Source organism: Calliphora vicina, chromosome 1 (genome assembly GCF_958450345.1).
Source record: "Calliphora vicina chromosome 1, idCalVici1.1, whole genome shotgun sequence".
In the NCBI taxonomy this organism is placed as follows: domain Eukaryota; kingdom Metazoa; phylum Arthropoda; class Insecta; order Diptera; family Calliphoridae; genus Calliphora; species Calliphora vicina.
Window position 1 is genome coordinate 106,797,627 of NC_088780.1, and position 21,959 is coordinate 106,819,585.

At 29.3% G+C, this 21,959-nt stretch overlaps 1 protein-coding gene across 2 annotated transcripts; it reads right to left on the bottom strand.

Moving 5' to 3' along the window:
• Window positions 1-751: 751 nt before the first annotated feature.
• On the bottom strand, window positions 752-18,568 carry LOC135963541 (Y+L amino acid transporter 2). Of its 2 annotated transcripts, XM_065515452.1 has the most exons (9): window positions 18,225-18,565; window positions 11,698-11,944; window positions 7,201-7,274; window positions 6,970-7,115; window positions 6,136-6,350; window positions 5,837-6,066; window positions 5,523-5,775; window positions 5,280-5,341; window positions 752-2,348 (listed from the first exon to the last, which is right to left on the bottom strand). In XM_065515452.1, exons 1-9 carry the CDS (start codon window positions 18,492-18,494, stop codon window positions 2,346-2,348), a joined length of 1,500 nt encoding a protein of 499 aa, XP_065371524.1. In that variant the 5' UTR covers window positions 18,495-18,565; the 3' UTR covers window positions 752-2,345. The 2 variants fall into 2 exon arrangements, with proteins under 2 accessions (XP_065371524.1, XP_065371525.1); XM_065515453.1 differs by lacking the exon at window positions 5,280-5,341 and having other exon boundaries at window positions 18,225-18,568.
• Window positions 18,569-21,959: the final 3,391 nt, after the last annotated feature.

Consider the following 21,959-nt stretch of genomic DNA (forward strand, 5'->3'; position numbering starts at 1 on the left):
CTATATAGCCATGTCCGCCTGTATGTTGCATACAACTTTCCGTAGCCTGTTGTCCCGATTCGGTTGCTATTTAAAATCTAGAAAATCGAACCACAAATGGCTGAAATATAAGCAAAAAAAACCACGACGACCTTAATTTTTGACCTATTTATTGTCTATAACTGGAATAATATGTAGTTCGGACGTATGTACATTGGGTAAAAATCGGGAAAAATATTTTTTTAACGCGAGTTTTTTTTTCACCATAAAAGAAAGATTGTTGAAAGTCGATTTGATTAAGAAAATCATTAATCTTTACTTGCGATGAAAAATGGGTTCAGTACTATAACGCGAAGCATAAGAGATCGTGTGTGAAGCCAGGCCAACCAGCCGAATCGACACCAAAGCCAAAAACAACTGGCGCTGTGGTATTTCTCTGTATATGGTGGGAGTAAAAGAGGGTCCTAAAAAAAGTTAAAAAATATTTAGATTGAAGTGGTTGGGAAGTTTCGCCTCACCCGCATTTTAGTGCAGACCTTGCCCCGTCCGACTTCTTACTATTTGCTTCGATCGATGTAGAGCTAGGTCTCTGGGATACGCCTCACTTCAGAACAGAGTATCCGATATTGGCTTGATTAGTTCTTGGTCTCAAATACTTTGAATAAATTTATATTGTACAAATGTTTCAAAATAAAATCTAAAAAGTTGAACAACACCCGCATTTTTAAGTCATACACCCAATATTAACTCACTTCTTGCAAAAATAAACAACTTTATATTTTTTTGGTCTATTAATTTATTGTTTCTTTCAAATAAATGATCATCAACTTAATACATTTATAAATATGCATTTGATTAAATCAAATTATAATAATTTCGGTATACAGTTTAAAAATGGAAATAAAAATAGAAAAACTATTAGAAATGATAAACAGAATTATGCTGCATACAATAAATTACAATATTATACTTTCGTTTTTATGTTTTTTTTTTTCTTTTAAATTCATTTATTATTTTTTGAGTATATAATACAATTTATATATAGATAGAGGAGTAAGTAATAATTATATTATTGTCAACAATTCTTATTTTCCCATACAATACGAGTAGTAATTTATGATTTTACATAATACAATACATAAATAAATAAATTTAAAAACTCAATACAAATGCTTTCTATGAAAAGCTTTACAAAAAAGCTTGTTATGATTTAATAATAAATTCACATTTAATAATAATATATTTTTTTAATATTTATTTTGGTTTTTATAAAAAAAAGAAAACATTTACATAAAATGCCAAGCAACGTAACGTAACGCAATAGATACTAATAATTGAGTGGGGAAAACTTAGTTCTAGGATTTATAAAACTCCACAAAACAACAAATGTTATTAAAGATTTAAAGGTATTTTTTATTTATTTGTTAAATATTGGAAGTACAGGAACCTTTATTAACATTTTATTACCATAAGTTGCTTTCTGAAAGAGTTTATTTTGCCCATAACTTTAGCATTCCTTTATATTTTTATAATTATTTATTATGTTTTATTTTGATTAAATATAATCTCAAAATTATGAATTTTTTTTATTTTTTGTTTGTTTGTTTAACAATTTAATACATTTATTACATTTGTAGGTAATTAGAAGAGTAATAATAATTGATTTCTAATGAATTAAACAATAACTAATATATTTCATAATCATCATTTTCATAAAGGTAACTCGGTTCTTTTATTAAGGATATGTGTGTGTGTGTGGGTGTTTTGCAATGTTTCAAAAATAAATTCAATTGGAATGAACTAAAATAAAATACATATGTTCTCCTTCTATTGATTGATTACAACTATCTCGCTGAGGGATTTTTAAATGTTTATTTATTTTTCTCATGAATTGTTTAAAATAGTGGCAGTTTATTCAAAAATATATTCATTTATATTTAGTTTCTTTATTAACTACTTCAAATCACTTGCTGGTTTCATTCACTTTTCTCCAAGTTTAAAAAATAAACTTATACTTATAAAATCAAGTTATTTGTTTAACTTAAACAACTGAGGGGCTTAAGGGTCATGGAACTGGGTTTATTGTTTGAGGGTTTTTTCTTTTGTTACTTTACTACAACTATAAAAACTTAAATTTTAAATCATACACAAAATAATAAGCCTTAAACAATGTGTTGTTGTTTTTTTAAATATACTTTTCGTTAACATAAAAATCTTTAAATGCCATTTTGTTTATATTTCAAAGCAGTTTTTCTCTTTTTTTTGGATTCTTCTTTTTTTTTTGAATTATTTTGTTTTGTTTTACACCTGAGCTGGTTTAGTCTTGCCAAGAACCATTAGAACTTTCTGCAAAAACCTGGTGAGACTTACTGTGAATGAAAAAAGAAAATTAATAAAGATTAGTTTAAATATTAGTTTGTAAGTTTTCTATTATCTAAATTTTAATATTAGGCATGCCTCAATCCAATTTTTTAGTTTCGATTTAAAAGTTAAATTTTTCATAAAACATTTAAATTCACATTCATTTTTTTACAGTTAACCTTTATTCTAATTTGTTAAAAAAAATGTGTTAGTAAATTTCGAAGTGTTAAAGGTAATTGAGATATTAGTAAGTAAACACAAATACTGAAGGAAATATCTTCCGGGAGGCAGTAAAAAGTTAAGTGCCAAAAAAAAGCTGCTTGATAACTGATATTACATGCGTTTTATGTGACTAGGCCTAAAAATTAACCACACTTCGGCATCAGTTCCACTCGTTTACAGAAAAAATATAAGCGACAAGTCATAAATCTAACTTTCAGTTTTGTCATTGACAATGTATTACTTTTATACAGTGTATGAGACTAATATTTAGTTACTATTCTATTCTATTGTTTTCATTTCACTTTTGTGACAAGTCTTCCCACTCACTACAAATCATAAATTGCCAGGACTATTGTCATTTTACAGCCTCGTAGTAGAGATAGATAAAATAGTTTATCCCGGCGGGTGCCCCTTTTGGCAGTTTTTTCAACTATCACAGTGTAATTAGTCACATGTCAATTCGATAACCAGTGGTGACAGCCATCTGAACTGGGAAGCTTTACATACAAATGTTGCTCGCGTCCGAAGAACTTGAAAGAAAATATTTCTTCTGGAACATCGAACATGTCGACACCGAATAACGTAAAATTCATCAACAGCAATCCTTCTCCACCAAAACAATCCGAACTTTTACTTTTTAGCATTCAAAGGTCTTACAAAATAGATTAATGTGCCAGAAAACTTCGATATTGCAAGATCATCATTTCTTATAGACATGTTTTCACACGAACACAGTCGAATAAAATAAATAAATGTGACTAAAACTATGGATGTTGTGCGGGAACTTATATTATAAGATCGTTATCTGGCATATCGTTAAATATATACCTTTAAATCATGAATCTTAGAACAATTATTAATTGTATGTCACTAAAGTACTCACATGACTACAAAGCCATGTGACTTTTTTGAATAAAACTTGATTAACCCTCCGTTTGTCGCAACTGAGCTGGTTATTTGACTAATCGTTGATACGTTATTCTGCATTACTCCATCACATTTAGCTGTTTGCGTATGAAGAACAACTTTTCGAAATTCTTAATCACAAAAAGTCTATGATTTACTTGCCGACAAAAGCAGGTACATAACTTTTTTAACCCTTAAAGATCGTACAAAATCGAATGTGTTATTTTTCAACATAGTCTTCTTTGTGATCTAAATCTGGAGAATAAATCAGAAGAGGGAACATTCCGTGGCCTAATTCATGGATTTTTGTCATGGTAACTTCACATAAGTGTTCTCTTTTATTCACTCGATAGTGAGCAAACCATCTTGCGGAAAGCTTTCGCATACCCAAGTGATTATTCAAAATTGAAACTACTGAGTCATATGACATGCATATAGCCTCCACAATATTTCACTTTCAATCTCCGATCGGCCAACACCATATCGTGAATTGTTTCATTTGTTTCGGGTGCAGAGACCTCAACTGGGCGTCTAGGACGTTAGGCATCTTTCGTCCTAGATGATGGTGCAGAGTTACTATAGTATTTAGCAAGATTAGCCTTTATTTGAGTAATGGCTTTTTTTCACTTTCTGCTATCAATGGCTGTCAAACAAAAATTAAATGACGTAGCTTGTTCAAATTTTGACAGATGACTGGAGCAGTTTTGCCCTTTCAGTTAAGATAGAGCCAACATATTTCTGGTGCTGTTGGCTCTTGTGTTCTTTAGGATGATAATGATGATAATCGTGTTTCAGACAGATCATTGTTCGTTAGGACCTCTTGTCATTAAATTCATACATTATCTACATACTTCTAATTTGTCAGTACTGTATGAACTGTTAAGGTCTGATTGCGAATGCCAGTCGAGGTATTCTCATGAACGATTAATAGGGAATACAGAAATGAAATGCGATTGAGCAAGTCTGATATATAAAAGACAAACTACATCCCAATAACCTTTGAAATTTGTCTTGTTTGTTCCTAGTTTTGCAAGTTCAGAAGAAAGAAATTCATATAGAAATGGATCTTTAACAACATTCAAGCATCTATTTTGCAGAGTTTGCTAAAAGATTTTTGCAACCTTTTGCATGTAATATTTGTATTATCGAAGTAGTTTCACATAACGCTATTGTAATCATACTATATCTATGTTGCTGTTTCTGTGACCGACAAAAACCCCTTCCTTGTTTCGTTCGTAGGAAATTTTGGGAAAGAGTTTTATTAAAAACAGGATACTCTATTCATCCTACATGAGCAATCCGACTGGATGGGGAATTGAGAAACGAATTTGAACTTAATATACAAAAGATCTTAAGAAAACTGTTCTGTTCATTAATTTACTAAAATCCATTAATTTACTAAAATTCAATTCCAAATTTATGTAATAAAATAATTTTTAAATACTGAAATATTTTACAAAATTCTTGTGGTGTATGGAATTTGAGTTCTGAATCCCACAACGATGTTATTTTAAAATTTACCTTGTCTACAGACACACATACATTAAATTCCACAATGATACAAATAAAAGTTGTGCAACTCAAACATTATTATTAAAAAGGTGCATTCAAACTAAAACTGAGCAGGCATATTAGGAAAAAAATTCTAAGAAAAACTTAAAATTAAATTAGTAAACAAAATTAAACTGGCATGATAATAAAGTTCTATTTTCTAAAACCTATATCAGATTCATTAATCTAAAACCTTATTAACATGACAGAAAGAGAAAAGAAATAACAAATAAAATTAAAAAAAAAATTCAAATAAAAACCTTTGAGGAACTTTTGGGTCGGACAACCATCATCGTTTTTTGTAAAGCTTGAGTAAATCCACCTATAAAAATAAGTTCAATGAATGGTTAGGATTTTTTAAAAAGTATAAATAATAGACATATAACACAATAAATTAAAATAGCAGATTTTATAAAAAGCTTGGTGATTATTTTGATTTGATTAAATATACATACAGACATATGTAAGTATTAATTATTTCCTAGCCAATAACTAAAACTTACCCATAGTTTTTTGGAACCAGATGGGTTTAGTTTTCCACGCAACAAATACCAAATATACGGGTATACTGGTCAGGATCATTAGAATACCAATGCCAGTTTCAACGGGGCTGGCATACATGGGTACAACGGTCACGAAAATAGTGGCAAGCAAGTAGACAATAGGGAAGACCAAGGGAACGCGGATTGGACGGGGTAGATTGGGTTGAGCCCAACGCAACCAGGGCAAACATAAGACAGCAACACCAATACTTAACTGGAATATTAAAAAGAGTTATATATTGCTATACAGGATTTTAAACATTTAAACAACTTACCCAAGTGGCGAAACCAACATAATTGATCAAGGCGAAAATGTCCGATACCGTCAAGTACAACATGGACAACAAGGCCATGGCCAATACTGCAGGAGTGGGTGTGAAACGTTGGATTTGAATCATAGTTAAAATTTCAGGCATTTGACCCTCATTGGCACCAGCATAGAATAAACGTGATGAGGTCAATAAAATACCATTAACAGCTCCAAAGGTGGACAGGGCCACAAAAACTAAAATTAAGAAATTTGTGAAATTATAAAATGAAATTATGATTTTATATTGAGTTTAGGTAGTTTTACCGGGAATGGTCCAAGCAATTACACCAAAAGCTCTCTCAGCATAGGTTACAGCTACAGCTTGAGAACCTAAAACTTCTTCAGGCGACAGCAGGGTATAAAAGGAGACATTAGCCAAGACATAGACAACGGTAACAAGGGTACATGAAATGGCAATAGCACGTGGTAAATTCTTTACGGGATCCTTAAGTTCCTCAATGATAAAATTCAAATAGTTCCTGGAGGGTGAAACAAATTGGAAAGTGTGTTTTAAAGAAGATATATTCTTTAATTCAATGATGTATTTCTTTAGTTTTGTCAACACATCTTTTTTTTGAATGAAATAGATAAAAATATCCACCATTTTTTCCCATAATGAAATAGTGAATGAATTTTATGTTTAACTTAACATTTTAAGTAGCAACAAGTTCAGTTCCATGAATCTGTTTTTATTTTAAATATATTTATATTTATTTCATTTAATACTACAAATAATTCCTTAGAAAATAAATGAAATTATGTACGTTGATTAAATTGTCTCTACATTCCTTTGGGAACTAGATACTAAGAACTTGATGTCATTAAATCTTGGCCATATTATTATTCAATTTTATTAATTTAATGCTTTTCTGTCGTTCGCATGTCTTCTTTTCTCAGTATCCCTGTCGTTATTTCAGCAGTAAATTGTAAATCCTATTATTTTTTCCTAAAACAATTTGTTGTTTCATAAAATCTCACACATTACCAAACAGCCAACCAGCAGCATGGTAGCAGCAACAAATTGTTATAAAATTACTAATTGACCCATCCACCCCCACATTCCCATAACGTAGTAGCAGTTCTGCTCCAACAACTTACCATCCGTTATACGCAAACAGCCCGGAATAAAATGATAATGCCAGTGATGTAACTCTAGTATCTGTATTCTCGAATGTAAAGTATTCGGTATGTCCCATATACAATTGATATAGACCAGATGCAATGATGATAAACAAGGCCAAAAGCTGATAGGGATGAAGAAATAAATGAATACATATGCGTGGCGTTTAATTTAAAACATAAATTTCGTAAAGCTTTTATGTAACTTACTTTGGCATATGTGAAGATATCTTGCACAGCGGTAGCCCATTTAACATCCCAACAGTTAACAAATGTTAAGACACCTAAAATGTAGAGAAAATAACACTTTGATTAAGATTTATTTAAGGAAATGAAAGAAATTGAAGTGTTTATAGGAAAAATATTTTAAAAGAAATAGTGGCAAATTTAATTTTAAAAATCGGAGGCATAAATAACTGTAATAATATGTTAAAAAGCAGTCGTAATAATATGTTAAAAAGCAGTCGGAAGGACCATTTCCATATAATTATGGTAGTATACTCGTTCAAAAACTAATTTTCTAAATTAAATTATAACTATTTGTGAAACAACTGTAACTTTCTATACATTTAAGCGAAAAATTGAAACCGAAGGACCATTTTCAACAAACACTTAATATACTATTCATGATAACTGGAACACTTTAAACAAATATTTTATTTTGGTTAAGGTATTTTCGGATTAACTGATAACAAATTTAAGTGTACTGTTATATATTGTGTTTTCTTCGACTGAAGACATCAAGTTTTTCTTTACATTTTATTACTATCACTCAACACTGTCACTATTATATATTATTCTTTCGGGCTATTAAACATGAAATGATTACGATTAAGAAAAATCTTTGTTTAGATTGTATGATGTAAGAATTTTAGCGATTTACATAATTCTGGACTTTAATATAAAACAAGAAATAATTAAAAATTTAAATAAACAACAACACATAAAAGTGTGGGAAATATACCTAAATGGAGTATAAATAATTACTTTCATACAATATTTGCATTTAGAGAGCTAGGAGAGCTGGCATTTCACTCATATCCCATCGTTTGTAACAGCACTCAGAAAAAAAACTGTCGTCTCTTAGTGCTCTCCTTAGACTTTAAACAATATTGTCGTCAACATAAATATTATTTTTTAAAATTGTCATAGACTCTTATAAATAAACTAAAGAGTAGAAGTCTAAGATGAGTTACAGACAAATCCTGCCGAGACAGATCTGTAGAAACACAGATTCTTTGAGGCGACAAGAATCGATCGAAGTAAGATGAAATGATTTTTCAGATTGCTCGATAACCGAAATAAATCAAAATCTATGATCCCACATAAATAGATTCCGGAATGGCAAAAATCAAGGCGAATGCTTTGTAATGAACCGGTTACACTTAAAAGTAAAAGGGGTCAAAGGAATAACATATTATTCTTAAATGTTTAAAAAGTCCAGCCTTGTAAAAAGCTAGTTCAGAACTTTCCAAAACTAAAAGGGCAACTTTCGCTTTAAATTTAAAGATTCCATGTTCTATGTTTTTTAGTGATTAATAGCAAATTATTAAAAATATAAACTAGAGGCGATTTTGGATAGAAACAGAAAATACCAGTCGTAAGGTCGAATCATTGAAATGGACAATTAATAAATAATGACGATCCACAAAATGATACAGAATGATCATCAGCTGAATTGGCTAGAGTTAGCAGACATAAGGAGGAATACAAACTGTACTTCAAAGTGTATATTAACCCTCCGTTAGTCGCAATCATTTTCAATCATTACTAGTCGCAATGTATCAAATTGATATCAATAAAAAGAGGCGCGTTTGAAAATAATCTCTTCACTTCTTATTTCGAAAACATAAAAACAATATTAAATGCAATGTATTTAAAAAAGTAATACAAAAAAAATTACAGTAAAAATATTATTTTATCAAGAAATAGCTTAAAATTTAGGGTGATTAAAAAAATTTACAATAAAAAATGTTTGCTTGTATCAACCGAGCAACGGAGGGTCAAACAAAATCCTAAGAAAACAGTGGACAAGATAGGCTCGAAGTTTGGCCACAGTATGTAGAACAAAATCATATCTATTTACAGAATACACCACCATAGTGGGAAATAAGTCATATTTAAGCATTTTGTGCGAATCCATCCATAATTGACCACAGCTCCCATATAAAGACCACTTCCGAAAATCACTTTAACGAGCACAAATCTCTTAAAAATGTTGATATCCACATAAAATACAGTCCAACGGCCCACTTTTGGTATCAATATACAATTTAACAAAAATAAGTTTCATATAATTTCATGGCGATCGGTCTATAAGTTGTCATAGCTCCAATATAACCCCACTTCCGAGTGACTATAACCTAAATCTCTTAATGATTTTGTTATCCAAATAAAACTCAACACAAATAAGTTTTGTATCTACGAAAAGCTTGTGTCTTAATTTAATTACGATCGGTCCATGATTAGTCATAGCTCCGAAATTATTGAAATTGTAAAAGAAACATATTTTTACGAAATTGTATTTAAATTCATATATAACGGTTTCTAATGGCTGGTTTCAAGTTGCATCATGTTTCTCAACATTTCTATTTCTGAAGACTTCTAACAGCAGTTGACATAACTGTTGATCATTGTAGAAATAGAACTATCATGAAGCTACTGGAAGGATTATGGCTCTGTGTATAAATAGTGGCAACGTTTACAGTCAGTATTTAGTATTATGATAGATGCTGTTAGAAGTAACATCAACTGTGTTTTTAAAGTGGGTACATTAAAAGAAAGGGTTTATTTAAATTGTTGTGTAAATTTTAATAAATAAAGAGTTGTTATAATTTTAAACTACTAAACTGCTTTTGTTTATATTTAAATTGACCTGGACTATAATATTCTGAATTGGTTTTACTTAAAAATCATAACAGTAAGGAAATTCGGCTCATTCGCCAAAATATGGCCAAAAAATTAGTTTTTCTCGAAAATCGCAAAATTTAAATCGCAGGTACGGAAAAACTATAGGAGGTATTGACATACTTTTTTAACATTTTTATTCCCTATTATGCTGTCAACAAATCCCCATGTGATGATCAAAAAATTCTGAAATTTGTTTAACAAAATTTTTAAAAATTGGAGTTTTGAAACTGCCGTTAAAAAATATATTTTTTTTTGGTTGTACTTGCGATTAGATTAACTGTATCCTATGAAGATAAAAACTCATATACAAGTAAATATGGATATATTTTAAGTAAGAATAAACTTTTGTTTTAATATTTATCAAAATATGTTAATTTTGTTCCTACATTTCTTGTTCTAGTGGCCTGAGACACGTAAATGGCCTGGCGATTTTTTAATAACTTTAACATTTTTTAACCAATTTTTGTCTTTTATATCTCATTAGTACGATAATTACGTAAACATTTCGATTCTTTTAAATTAAATTGCAAAAGTAATTACTTAATAGCAAAATTTAAAAAAAAAAAACTGAAAAAAATGCATTTTTTCCCCTTGTAAATGCACCTCAAAACTGCACAGGTTGCCCTTCTTAGAACAAGCTAAAAATTTTGTTGGTGGTATTTTAGGTCATTACGAAAGTTTTCAGGGGGTACCGTTTCAACATTTCAAAAAATTTAATTCTAAGGGTCACTCTAGTGTACACTGAATATAAAAATGCACAAAACCATGAGATTTCTTAATTTTAGACCTAAATTTTGTGTTGTAAAAACCGTATAAACCGGTTAACCGAAAATCAACATTTTAAATTAACCGGTTCGCAAAAAACCTAGATTTCGAAGAAAAACCGGTTTTTCGGTTAACCGGTTTATAAACACTATTACTCATATACTCAGTGTATGTTATTATACTTTCTTACTTCTTTCCCTGAAAGCCAACCAAACTCAACACGAAAATATAATATCCTGCGGGATACAGTGATACCGATTGCCGGAAGTTTATTGCCTGTGTCACAATAATTCTGCACTAGTCTGGCAATCCAAGGGATGATCTCGTCATATTTAATGATTACATTAAGCATTAAATTTGTATATTTCATTTCTTTTATTGCTGAGATTATTTTGGTATTATTTAAGCATTACATTTGTGTAAAAAAATTACATCTTGTATTTTTAGCTTTTTATTTATTTATACAGTTATATTAAAATCTAATTATATGAAACTCTCACAATTGTGTGTTCAGTTCACATTTCATCAATAATACTTGATGATATAAGTGTACTCAAAAGTAATTAACAGGGAAGTATTTAATTAACCACACACATAGTAAAATGATTAATCTATAGGTCAAGAACAGAAAATTAAACAAAATAATGTAAACAATTTTGTATTGTGTTTAGAAATCATTAATAATGTATTTGTCATATTTACACTAAAGAGATTCTACACTCTTAGAAATCTTGGGCAAAATGATAAGAACGTACAGTGTTTTAGAAACTTTTTATTTTGGAAATATGTAATAAAAAATCACATCAAAATATGTAAATATAAATCAACTCAAAAACACCTCATTCCACATTGACTGAAACGAGCTACCGAATTATTTTCAAAATAAAAAGTTTCTAAACCACTGTGCAACGCTTAACGAAATCTAATAAAATATTTCCTTACAAGATTTGAAAAATTCCTATGGAAATTTTGTAATGTTAAAATGAATTAATATAAATCAATAGTATATTAAGTTTTGCTAAATACACTTACATATGCAGCATACCGCCAATAATCTCGATGCATCATCGGGTGGTGTACACTCGGGGAAGAAGGGTTTCAATACGTACACACTGAATGTTAGAGCAACAATGGCTTGTGAACATGGACGTACTATCATACACTCTATCCACAGACGTATGAAAGCCATAAATGGACCAAATGTTTCCATAATATATGCATAATCTGCACCAGATTTTGTAATCATTGTACCCAATTCGGCATAGCAGTAGGCACCAACCTAAAACAAATAGAATAGATATACATACTTGTTAAAATAATCTATAAATTATATGAAAATTATGATGTGTGCATGTGACTATTTATTAAAATCAATTACAATTTACACAAAATAAATAAATATGCTCAACACGTCTTTCTGTCTTTTTGAACCATGCGATTGACAGTTGATTTTCATGCTTTTATAAACATTGACACTTCATGTCTTCAAGTGGTTTCTGTACAAACTCGTATTCTTTATTTTATTTAATAAAATGCTGTAGATAAAAAGGAAATCCGTATTACATTGGCAGTAGGGCGGTATTTATTTAGGTGTAGGAATTTGGAAAATTTAAAAGTTTTGATCCGAAATCATAAAAAGTTATTCAAAATTAAAGATGGTCCCAGCAATCTGTCGGAATTCCAATCATGGTTGAAGATTCTGAATTAATTTAAGCGATTTCATTTTTATCTTGTAATCTTTAAATAAAAAGGTCCATAATTTCAACAAATATATATTTTCGGTGTGAAATACCCTGCAGATAAATTTACCTGAATGGTAACCCGTAGATATGGAGTTGAAATTAATGTCAAATAAATATCTACGAGTAAAAAAGCACTCGTATCAATTTGTTGAAATTACGGGCATAAGAGTAACTATTTGTCATGTGTGACCGTCCAACTGGAACATCCTTTAAAGGACATCTAAATAACTACCATCCTAATGCGAGCAAAAACTTTCAAATGAAATTGAATATTCACTTGTACAGACTAGAGCACAACACTCATCTTGCGAGTACATTCTTAAGTAAAACATTCCTTTATTTATTTCTTCATGTCGTTTCCTGTAGGAGTTGCAGTTGTAGTGTCTATCTAGCGGAATTAAGGTTCAATTTAATTTCCCTCCCATCCCCAACTCTTTTAGTTTTACATGCCATTATTATAGATGTTTTTGATGTTGTATATATTTTTTTTTATTTTACGAGTATTATTAAGAATTTTTCAAGTTATTTCATTAGTTATAGTGATGATGGCAGACATATTTATGGTATGTCTTCATCATAGAATTCTGTGTGGGTATTTTGCAAACAGGAAGTAATGCGTTCAAATATGTGGGTTTCTTTTTTTATAAAGTATTAAGGGTAGATGTGTAATTATTTATGTATGCTAAACAAGTAAGTATATCATCAAATGGATGGGGAATCTTTCAAATATGGTATAATAATTTGATTTGTTTCAAATTAATTTTATGGAAATGTTAAATATTCTCCTACGTATTCTTTCATCATTTTAATAAAAAAACAGTAAAGGATCACTTCAACTGACTTTGTAAAAGTGATATCAGTTTGGAATGTTTCTTCTTAGAAATAAAGTAATAAATAATGGATTTTCATGTTCCTACAAAAAGAAACTTACTTTTCTTTCATCATATGTATAATTTCCATTAAGCCAAACCTCAACTCTCTCTATCTTTATAAATTACATCTGTATCAGAGAATTCAATCAAATTGAATAAGATATGTTTTAATGCCGAAACAATCTATTGTATAGGGGTGTTGCTGATACATTTATCGTAGAAGAAGTATTAATGTTGAAATAAAAGAAAGAAAATTTGAAAGAAGAAAAATTTGGTTATTAAAAATGAATCAAATTTAAAGTCTATACTCTTAAAGGAATTGTTAAGATGCCTAACATTACAACTTTTAGCGATATTCAATTTAGAGAAAATAATAACAATAATAGTGGTTCAAATTTGTTTATCTACAATCAGATTTGAAAAATTTCTCTAACTACGCATGTTTTATAGATTTAAATTGTCGTTCTAATGAGATAAAAAAGACAAAATTTGGTTAAAAATGTTAAAGTTATTAAAAATTCGCCAGGCCATTAATGTGTCTCAGGCCACTAGAACAAGAAATGTAGGAACAAAATTAACATATTTTGAGAAATATTAAAATAAAAGCTCATTTTTACTTAAAATATATCCATATTTACTTGTATATGAGTTTTTGTCATCGTATGATAACGTTAACCTATTCGCAGGTATGACCAAACAAATTTATTTTTTTAACGGCAGTTTCAAAACTCCAATTTAAAATTTTTAAAAATTTTGTTAAACAAATTTCAGAATTTTTTGATCATCACATTGGTATTTATTCAGAACATAATACGGAATAAAAATATGAAAAAATTATGTCAATACCTCATACAGTTTTTCCGTACCTGTGATTTAAATTTTGCGATTTGCGAGAAAAGCTAATTTTCTTACTGTTATGCATTTTAAGTAAAACCTGTTAAGAATATTATAGTACAGGTAATTTTAAATTCAGTCCGAAAGTTTTACTAAAATCGGAAAACGTTAACCCTTAAATCGTGAAGGTCAAAGGTCAATTTTATCAGTATTTGGAATTTTTCATGGAAATATAGCGAAATGAGATATATTTTTGTGCCGATTTTGATGAAACTTAAGAAGTCTAGTATTTACAATAACAGCATAAAAATTAAATTTAACCCTTAATAGAACTTGGGGTAAAAATTACCCTCAACTTTTAAAATCACGAAAAACTCAGTCAATTTTTTAGAATTAAATAAACTGATTCATTACAGTTATACTAAATGGTTAAAATCAATTTTATTCTTCAAAAATCCTCAATAAAATATTAATTCCGATATTAAGGGAAAAATCAGGTAAAAACACAATATTTTGCCGTTTAAAAAATGTGTGATCAAAATTGATAAAAATTGTGAACTTTTTTCAAAATAGTTAGTAAAACAATTGAGGTTTTTTCCTTATATCTTAGTCATTTGTGTGCCGATGACGGAAATATAATCAACAGTTCAGCATTGAGAACACCTAATTAGGCATCACAGCCACGAGATTCCTAAAAACATCCAGCAGGGTCAAATGATAGGGGACTTTAAAAATGGAAATAAATCTGTAAATTTTAAATTGACTGTCCGATTTCAATAAAATTTTGAATGGCTATGGAGGTTAGTCTATATTTGAGTTTATGTTGTGGGCAGTATCGGTTTCATGAGGTCCCAAAATGGAGCACCATTTTGATCCGCTTCTCCATTGTATTATTTTCGGTTTCTTTTGTTAACCAGATAAGAATATCTGATCATTAAAACTTTTTGAAGGACACTCGAGTAATTATTTGACTGAAAATAATAAAAATCGGGAAAAAAAAGTTGATATCTTTTTACTTGAATGAGTCAACTCCAAGCGAATAAAATAATGATATTAAATATGTAATATCAAAGTATTACATATCTGACAGTGAATTTTCAAGTGTCTCCAATTGTGATCTTAATTATAACCTAACGTTTAAAATTACCCGGTCAAAACTTGACTGATTTTAAACGCTTTCTACACTGGTGCATATTCCTATAAAGGCACTGTATTTTTGTTATATCTTTGTTGTTCTCATCCAAAAGCAAAATTTAAATTTTTTAATGAGAGACAACATAACGGTACTTTTTGAAACTAAACAAGTTTTTCCTTATTCTTTTTGTTTGCCGTAATTATGCGATCAAATGTTCTTGGTGCTATTTTAAGTGGAAGATTCGTATAAACGCAGACGTGAAATTTGTTTTTAAAAAAGTTACCAAAAATAAAATATTATTAATTTTAGTTTTGTTTAACCAAAGGCACGTTTCTAATAGTAACATCTCAATTTACTGCAACTTTTTCTATTTGAATCAATAAATTTCATCACTTTTAAAGATGCTCAAGGGAACTTTTTTGTTCGATCAAGAAAAGATTAAAATTTAATTTTTTCACGACCAAGGATGTTCCAATAGAGAAATCGGACGTAAAATCGATCGTTCGGAAAGTGTGGTGCGAAATTTCTTGAAGAAAGGTCAAAATTATGGAGTTCGCAAACCTACAAAGGGAAATACAAAACTAACAAGAAGACAACATAATCTAATAAAACAAGAAGCAACCCGCAACAAATTGAATTCCACACAAAAAAAGAATAAATTGAATCTTCCAGTGACTTCCAAACACGTTGCACATATTTTACGAAACGATGAAAACATAAAATGGAAAAAGCCGAAATGTAAACCAATGCTAAAAAAGCTCCATAAAGAAAATCGTCTATAATTCGCAAGAAAATATATGAAATGGACAGATGAGTGGGAAAAAGTAATTTTCTCTTACGAAAAAAAATTTAATTTAGACGGTTCTAACTCATACTCATGGTATTGACACGATTTGAGATCAAACGATGTTCGGATGTCAAAACGTAATTTCGGTGGTGGCAGTGTTATGGTTTGAGCAGCGTTTTCTGCAGTTGGCAAGTCGAAAATATATTTTGTTCGGACAAAAATGAATAATGCGATTTATAACGAACTGTTGGAAGATGCTCTTCTCTCATTTATGGATGAAAAAATGGATGAAGATTGCATATTCCAACAAGATAATGCTGCAATCCATGTTTCTAAGCAATCGAAATCTTGGTTTAATGAACAGAGCATTCCTCTGTTGGACTGGCCGGCTTGTATTCCGGACTTAAACCCAATGGAGAACTTGTGGGGATACATTGCCCGTAAAGTTTATGCAAATAATGCCCAGAATGAAAGCATAATGACTGTGACAGAGCTGAAACTAAAAATTAAACAAGTCTGGGAGGAAATCGATCCCGATCTGCTTAAAAAATTAGTGGAATCAATGCCAGACCGTATTTTTTAAACAATCCATAACAAAGGATCATCCACACATTATTAATAAATCTACAGTGGCCCATAAATTAAAGTGTGTTTATAGGAAAATACCCTTAAAAATGGCTGTTAATCTCGAAAATTAAGTAAAAAAATAAATAAAGTACAAATGAATTTTTTTTGTAAACAATATTTTAAGTGAAGTCTTAACTAATTTAATAAACAAATTTGTAGCCCCCTAAATATGTTCTTGTTTAATTTTTAAAATTTTTTTAAAAAAAACTAGTCTGTGTTTATAGGAATATGTACCAGTGTATATGCAATACTTAGTTACCTTACACGGTACTTCCTACATTACCCAGTAATACAGTTTAATGTATAACACAATTAGCTAGAAGGTCGAAAATAATCTAGAAAACTAAAACTGAGTTCAACCTTCAGTAAGAAATGTATCGAATTTGGATGAATAACATTATAGAAATTAGAATTGATTGCAAAATGTGTGGAATATTATGAATTTTTTGGCCTCAAAGCAGATCTATTACAATTCTTATGACTGAAATATTATGTATATATACAAATATGTTTAATACAGAAATTTTCTGTTGCGGTTCTAATTGTTTCCCATTGCCTGAATTAAGTATATTCTACGACGTTTTGTGATTTGCTCTTTAACTGGTTTTAACAAAGCGATTGTTAAATAGTTTTCATTCCATTTGGAAACAAAGTTTGACTGTGGATCTAATTTTCAAATATTCCTTATGAATAAAAAAGCTTTTACTTACACACCTGTTGTTGAACAACTGGTGATTTAATACAAATCTCGTAAATAAAATTTAATATTTAAATTATTATTCGCCATTTGTAAGACTTTTGAAATATTTATTTTGAAACGTGTACAGATGCGAATGTTGAATACAATGTTGTTATTATTTTAAAACGTATTTATGAATATTAAATAAATTTGTTATTTACAATATTTCGCCCAGATAAACAAGTGATAAACAGACCTAGTTTCCAGTCTTACCTAACAGTGGATTGTGCTTTTAAGAAACAGAAAATTCCCTGATGTTAAAGTAAAATAAATAAACAAACTGAACAGATATATAACTAGTTACAGACTTCTTAATTTGAATACTACTCTATATCCAGTATAAAGCCGATGTTATTAATATATAATATATTATGGAATAAGTAAAGATTTTAAGGATAGTCATATGAGAATGACTTCATTATTATGAATACCATTCTGCTACATGAGTATATTACAAACCTTTTCACGAATTAATCATATTTACTTAGAAGTAGTGCATTTTAAGATAAATAAACAAATTCCACATGTCTACTTATTTAATTAATTTAACGAAATACATATCGACACAATTCAACATTTATTTATAATAATGTAATTACTCAAGATACTACATTTGTAGTACTAGTACAAATACTGTTCTCCCACTATAACTACAATGTACTTAAATTCATTATACTCTCTACCGGTTATCACTTGTTCTAATTTATTTTAAAGACTATAAAATAATTGAATTTTGTTTGTTTGTTTGTTAAGTAAATTTGCATTTAAATACTTAGTAGTACGCTAAACTAAATAGTTACAGCATTTTCTAGCGATAACTTACCATTGAAAATAGACCCGATGCCACCCAGACAATTAAAGCCATATTAACACTGCCGGTATTCATGAGGACACCTGTGGGCGAGACAAAAATACCCGATCCAATGATGGAACCCACAATTACAGTGCAACCATTAAGTAAACTCATTTTGGCCTTAAGAGTAACTTCGCCATCGCCATCACCACTTTCCGGTTTGGCCGTTGTCTCGCCATTTCCATTGACAACGGAATTTTTTCGTGAAGAATTTTTACGATTTAAAGATTCAGTCTCCATGTTGAAATAATTTTCAGTTTTCAGATTTGTACTCTCTCTCTCTATCTCAGGCTCTGCGTAGCTGTTGTTAGCTTTTAAAAATTTCCGTATTTGTATCGTTCTGTAAGTAAATAAAAATTTTAATTTGAAATTAGTTTTTAGTGAAGATGTTCAAAGGTATAGAGTAAATAATAGGGTATTCATTCGACTAATGATCGTTTGATTAATCGCATAATTTCTCACGAATAATTATTCGAACAATTTAAAAATGGCCATTTTCGAATAACGAATAATTCGAAGAATTTAATGTAGAATAATCGAATAAAACGAATAAAAGTTCATATATATTTAAATTTATTAAATTGCTTAAAATTTTTCATAATTCCAAATTTAACTATGTACTAATGACTCACAAAAATTGTATTGTTTCTGAAATTCGACAAATAACTAAAGACAAAGAGACTTTCGATCACTGTAGATTCTGCAAGAAGTTACAATTCTAAAAACAAATCATTCAAAATTTTAAACATAGGACTTGAACCAATGAAAATAAAAGGTACGGAATAAAATATTTGTTATTTAGCTGGCGAAATATTAGAAGAATCGCAATTAATAATCAAAATATTAACTTAGATTAAAGTGGTGTTGAATGTGATTTTGAAACGGTCGTTTAAAGTGATATTGAGGATGACATTTATAATGATTACATTGAAATAGATGAAGGCCATGATCTTAAGATATATGTATATAAGTGATGTTATTAACCGCGTATGTAAGTGTTGCAAAATATTTAATAAATCTAATGATAAACACAAATATTGCAAACTAACGTTTTGTTGCATGAAAAGTATGGAGTTCGTCTTATACATGATTTTGAACATCGTTGAACATCTTTGTCTAACATGGTAATAAACTTTTTGCATATTTATAAATGCGTCAATCATGCACTGCCTGACTTCAAATTAGCCACGTTCACTGACAATGATATCAAACTTTGAACAGATTCCCTTTATTTTGTAATTCCCCAAGACCACTTTATTAAGCAAAGATTCGGCAACCTTGATAGAATAATTAATAGTGAATAATTAATTTACTAAAGAATTAGTTACTCAATTTAAAACCCCAATTAATGAAGGACATAAAAAAGTTCTTAATACGTTTATATTGTATTTGAATTCAGGATCATGTCCAACTAGCTCAATTTTTTAAAGCATAGCTCCGAAACGGAAACTAAAGGGTTTGCTAGTCAATTGTTTTGTAGATTGTTCGGGAGTTAATCTGATCAGAATATTTCTGTTGAAAATTTAATGATGGACTTTGTTTTTGAATGTTTTTTAAGATTATCAGTACTTGAATTGTTAACTTTAACGTTAGTTTTTGTTTTTCTTTAACAATAAAATATTAAAAAACCGACATCAAAACATCATTCTTTACTTTTTTAAAAAAAATTTAAATTATTCGAATAATTCGATTAATTTTAAACATGTGATCGAATTATTCGAACAAGAGAAAAATCGAATAATTTGAATACCCTAGTAAATAGATAATATATTTATTTTTAGTTTTTTTTTTGTCTAATTTTTATTATATAAACAATGGTCAGCTAGTGTTCAAGGCGTTTAGTCAGTTATTGTTTATATATTTCACCTGTTAATGCAAATGTGCTATCACAAATATTTACGCAAATTATATTGTATTAAGTTTAAAATATTTACCTAAAATCGTAAAGTTCTAGCTAATATATTTGTTAATCATATTTGTGGGATGAGTAGGATTTTGTTTTGTTGATTATGAGAAAATAAAAATGTATGGACTTAAATATGTATGCATATATCATACATATTTTTCAATTGAAAAACAATTAGTGGTATAGTGTGAGTAAAAAGTATTATAAATAGTTCTCTTAATGTGTAGGAGATTTGTTTAATTTTTAATTATTATTATTATTAGTGGGGTGAAATAACTTAAAAGCGTATTCCTTCGAGACTTCAGAGATTAATAAAATCTCTTATTTCAAAAGTGTCTGGCTAGTTATTTTGTTAATTTTACCGCCTGAGATTTGTGATTCTTCGAGCTATGATTTTCAGCCAACAAAAGTGCATGAAGACCAGTTTTAAATACTATTAAATTCACTGAAATTTATTGTTGGGGGATAAGCTAGATTCTATGTGCATTTCACTGGTTGCTTAGGCCAGATAAGTAGGAAATTTTTTCCCAAAATCTAAATATATCATACAAATAAAACTTTGGTGCGAATGAGAATTACAGACTCTCAAGCTTGATTTGAAAAATTATCAAAGCTTAGACAAAACACCAACTCTCTTGGACAATTAACTCTCAAATATCATCTGTATGCTTAGATTATTTCGTTCAGGACATATTAGTAAACTGAATTTTGCTCTTATCTAGTATTCTCCTTTAAAATTTAAGACATATCTTTACATACTAGTAATAAATGGAATATTTTTTGTTCTATCACTGAACAACATTCTTTTACATCAAAAAATTATTTATGTAAATAAAAAAAAAGATGTATGTTGTGCATACATATGCTATTTCATGCATTGTATACTTTATGGTGATAATAAAATTAAATTTTAATTATGCATAATTATGTATGTACATTAATTATTTTGGTTTGCTATCAATTGCATTTTAAATGATTTATATTAATGAAATGAGATTCTACATATTTCACGTGTTTTTGTTTTCTTGATTCTTGTTTTTGGGTTTATTTTGACTTTAACATTGATAATGGTTTGTTGTTATTGATTTAATGTATTTCAAAAACAATATAAAAATGAGATCTTAAAGACTGTCACCATCAGTTACAGACGCTGGAGAGTCTAGCTGATTTATTGCCATAGATACGGAGAAACAATATGAGCCGGCATAACGGAGGCAAATTTTTGGAATAAGGAAGTCAGTGAAATGTTAAGGAATTGTATATGTATTTAAACTTATTTACAATAATTCAAAGCATTTGTAAGGTATTTATTAAGTAATTTGGATTCTACAATGAATATTAGTTTTTTTTGTGTTTTAATTAAAAAAATGTTATTGTCCGAAACACCTCAATTAATTAATCGTATTTGTAAAATGAATAATTCAGAAACATATGACTTGCATTTTCAATTAAAATCCAGTTAGAACGAGTAATCTTGTCTTATGATGCCAGCCACATGTGACATTTCCGATGAGTAATTAGTAGTACCCTATTTATCTGTAGACCTTTTTAGTTTAGGTTTAGTTAAGAATTCCTAAAACAAAAACAAATGTGGTCCAGCTGATTGACAACGTATCAATTAAAACTTTGTGTACATGACAAATAGCAATAAGAGCACACTAACATTTAAATTAAATTACCAGCTATTTAATTTAATTCAATCACAAATTGTTTAATTGATATGTGAGAATATTGTATAAACAATTTGTGACATATGTATACTTACCCTACATGACTCAAAACTGATAAAGTTATGACCA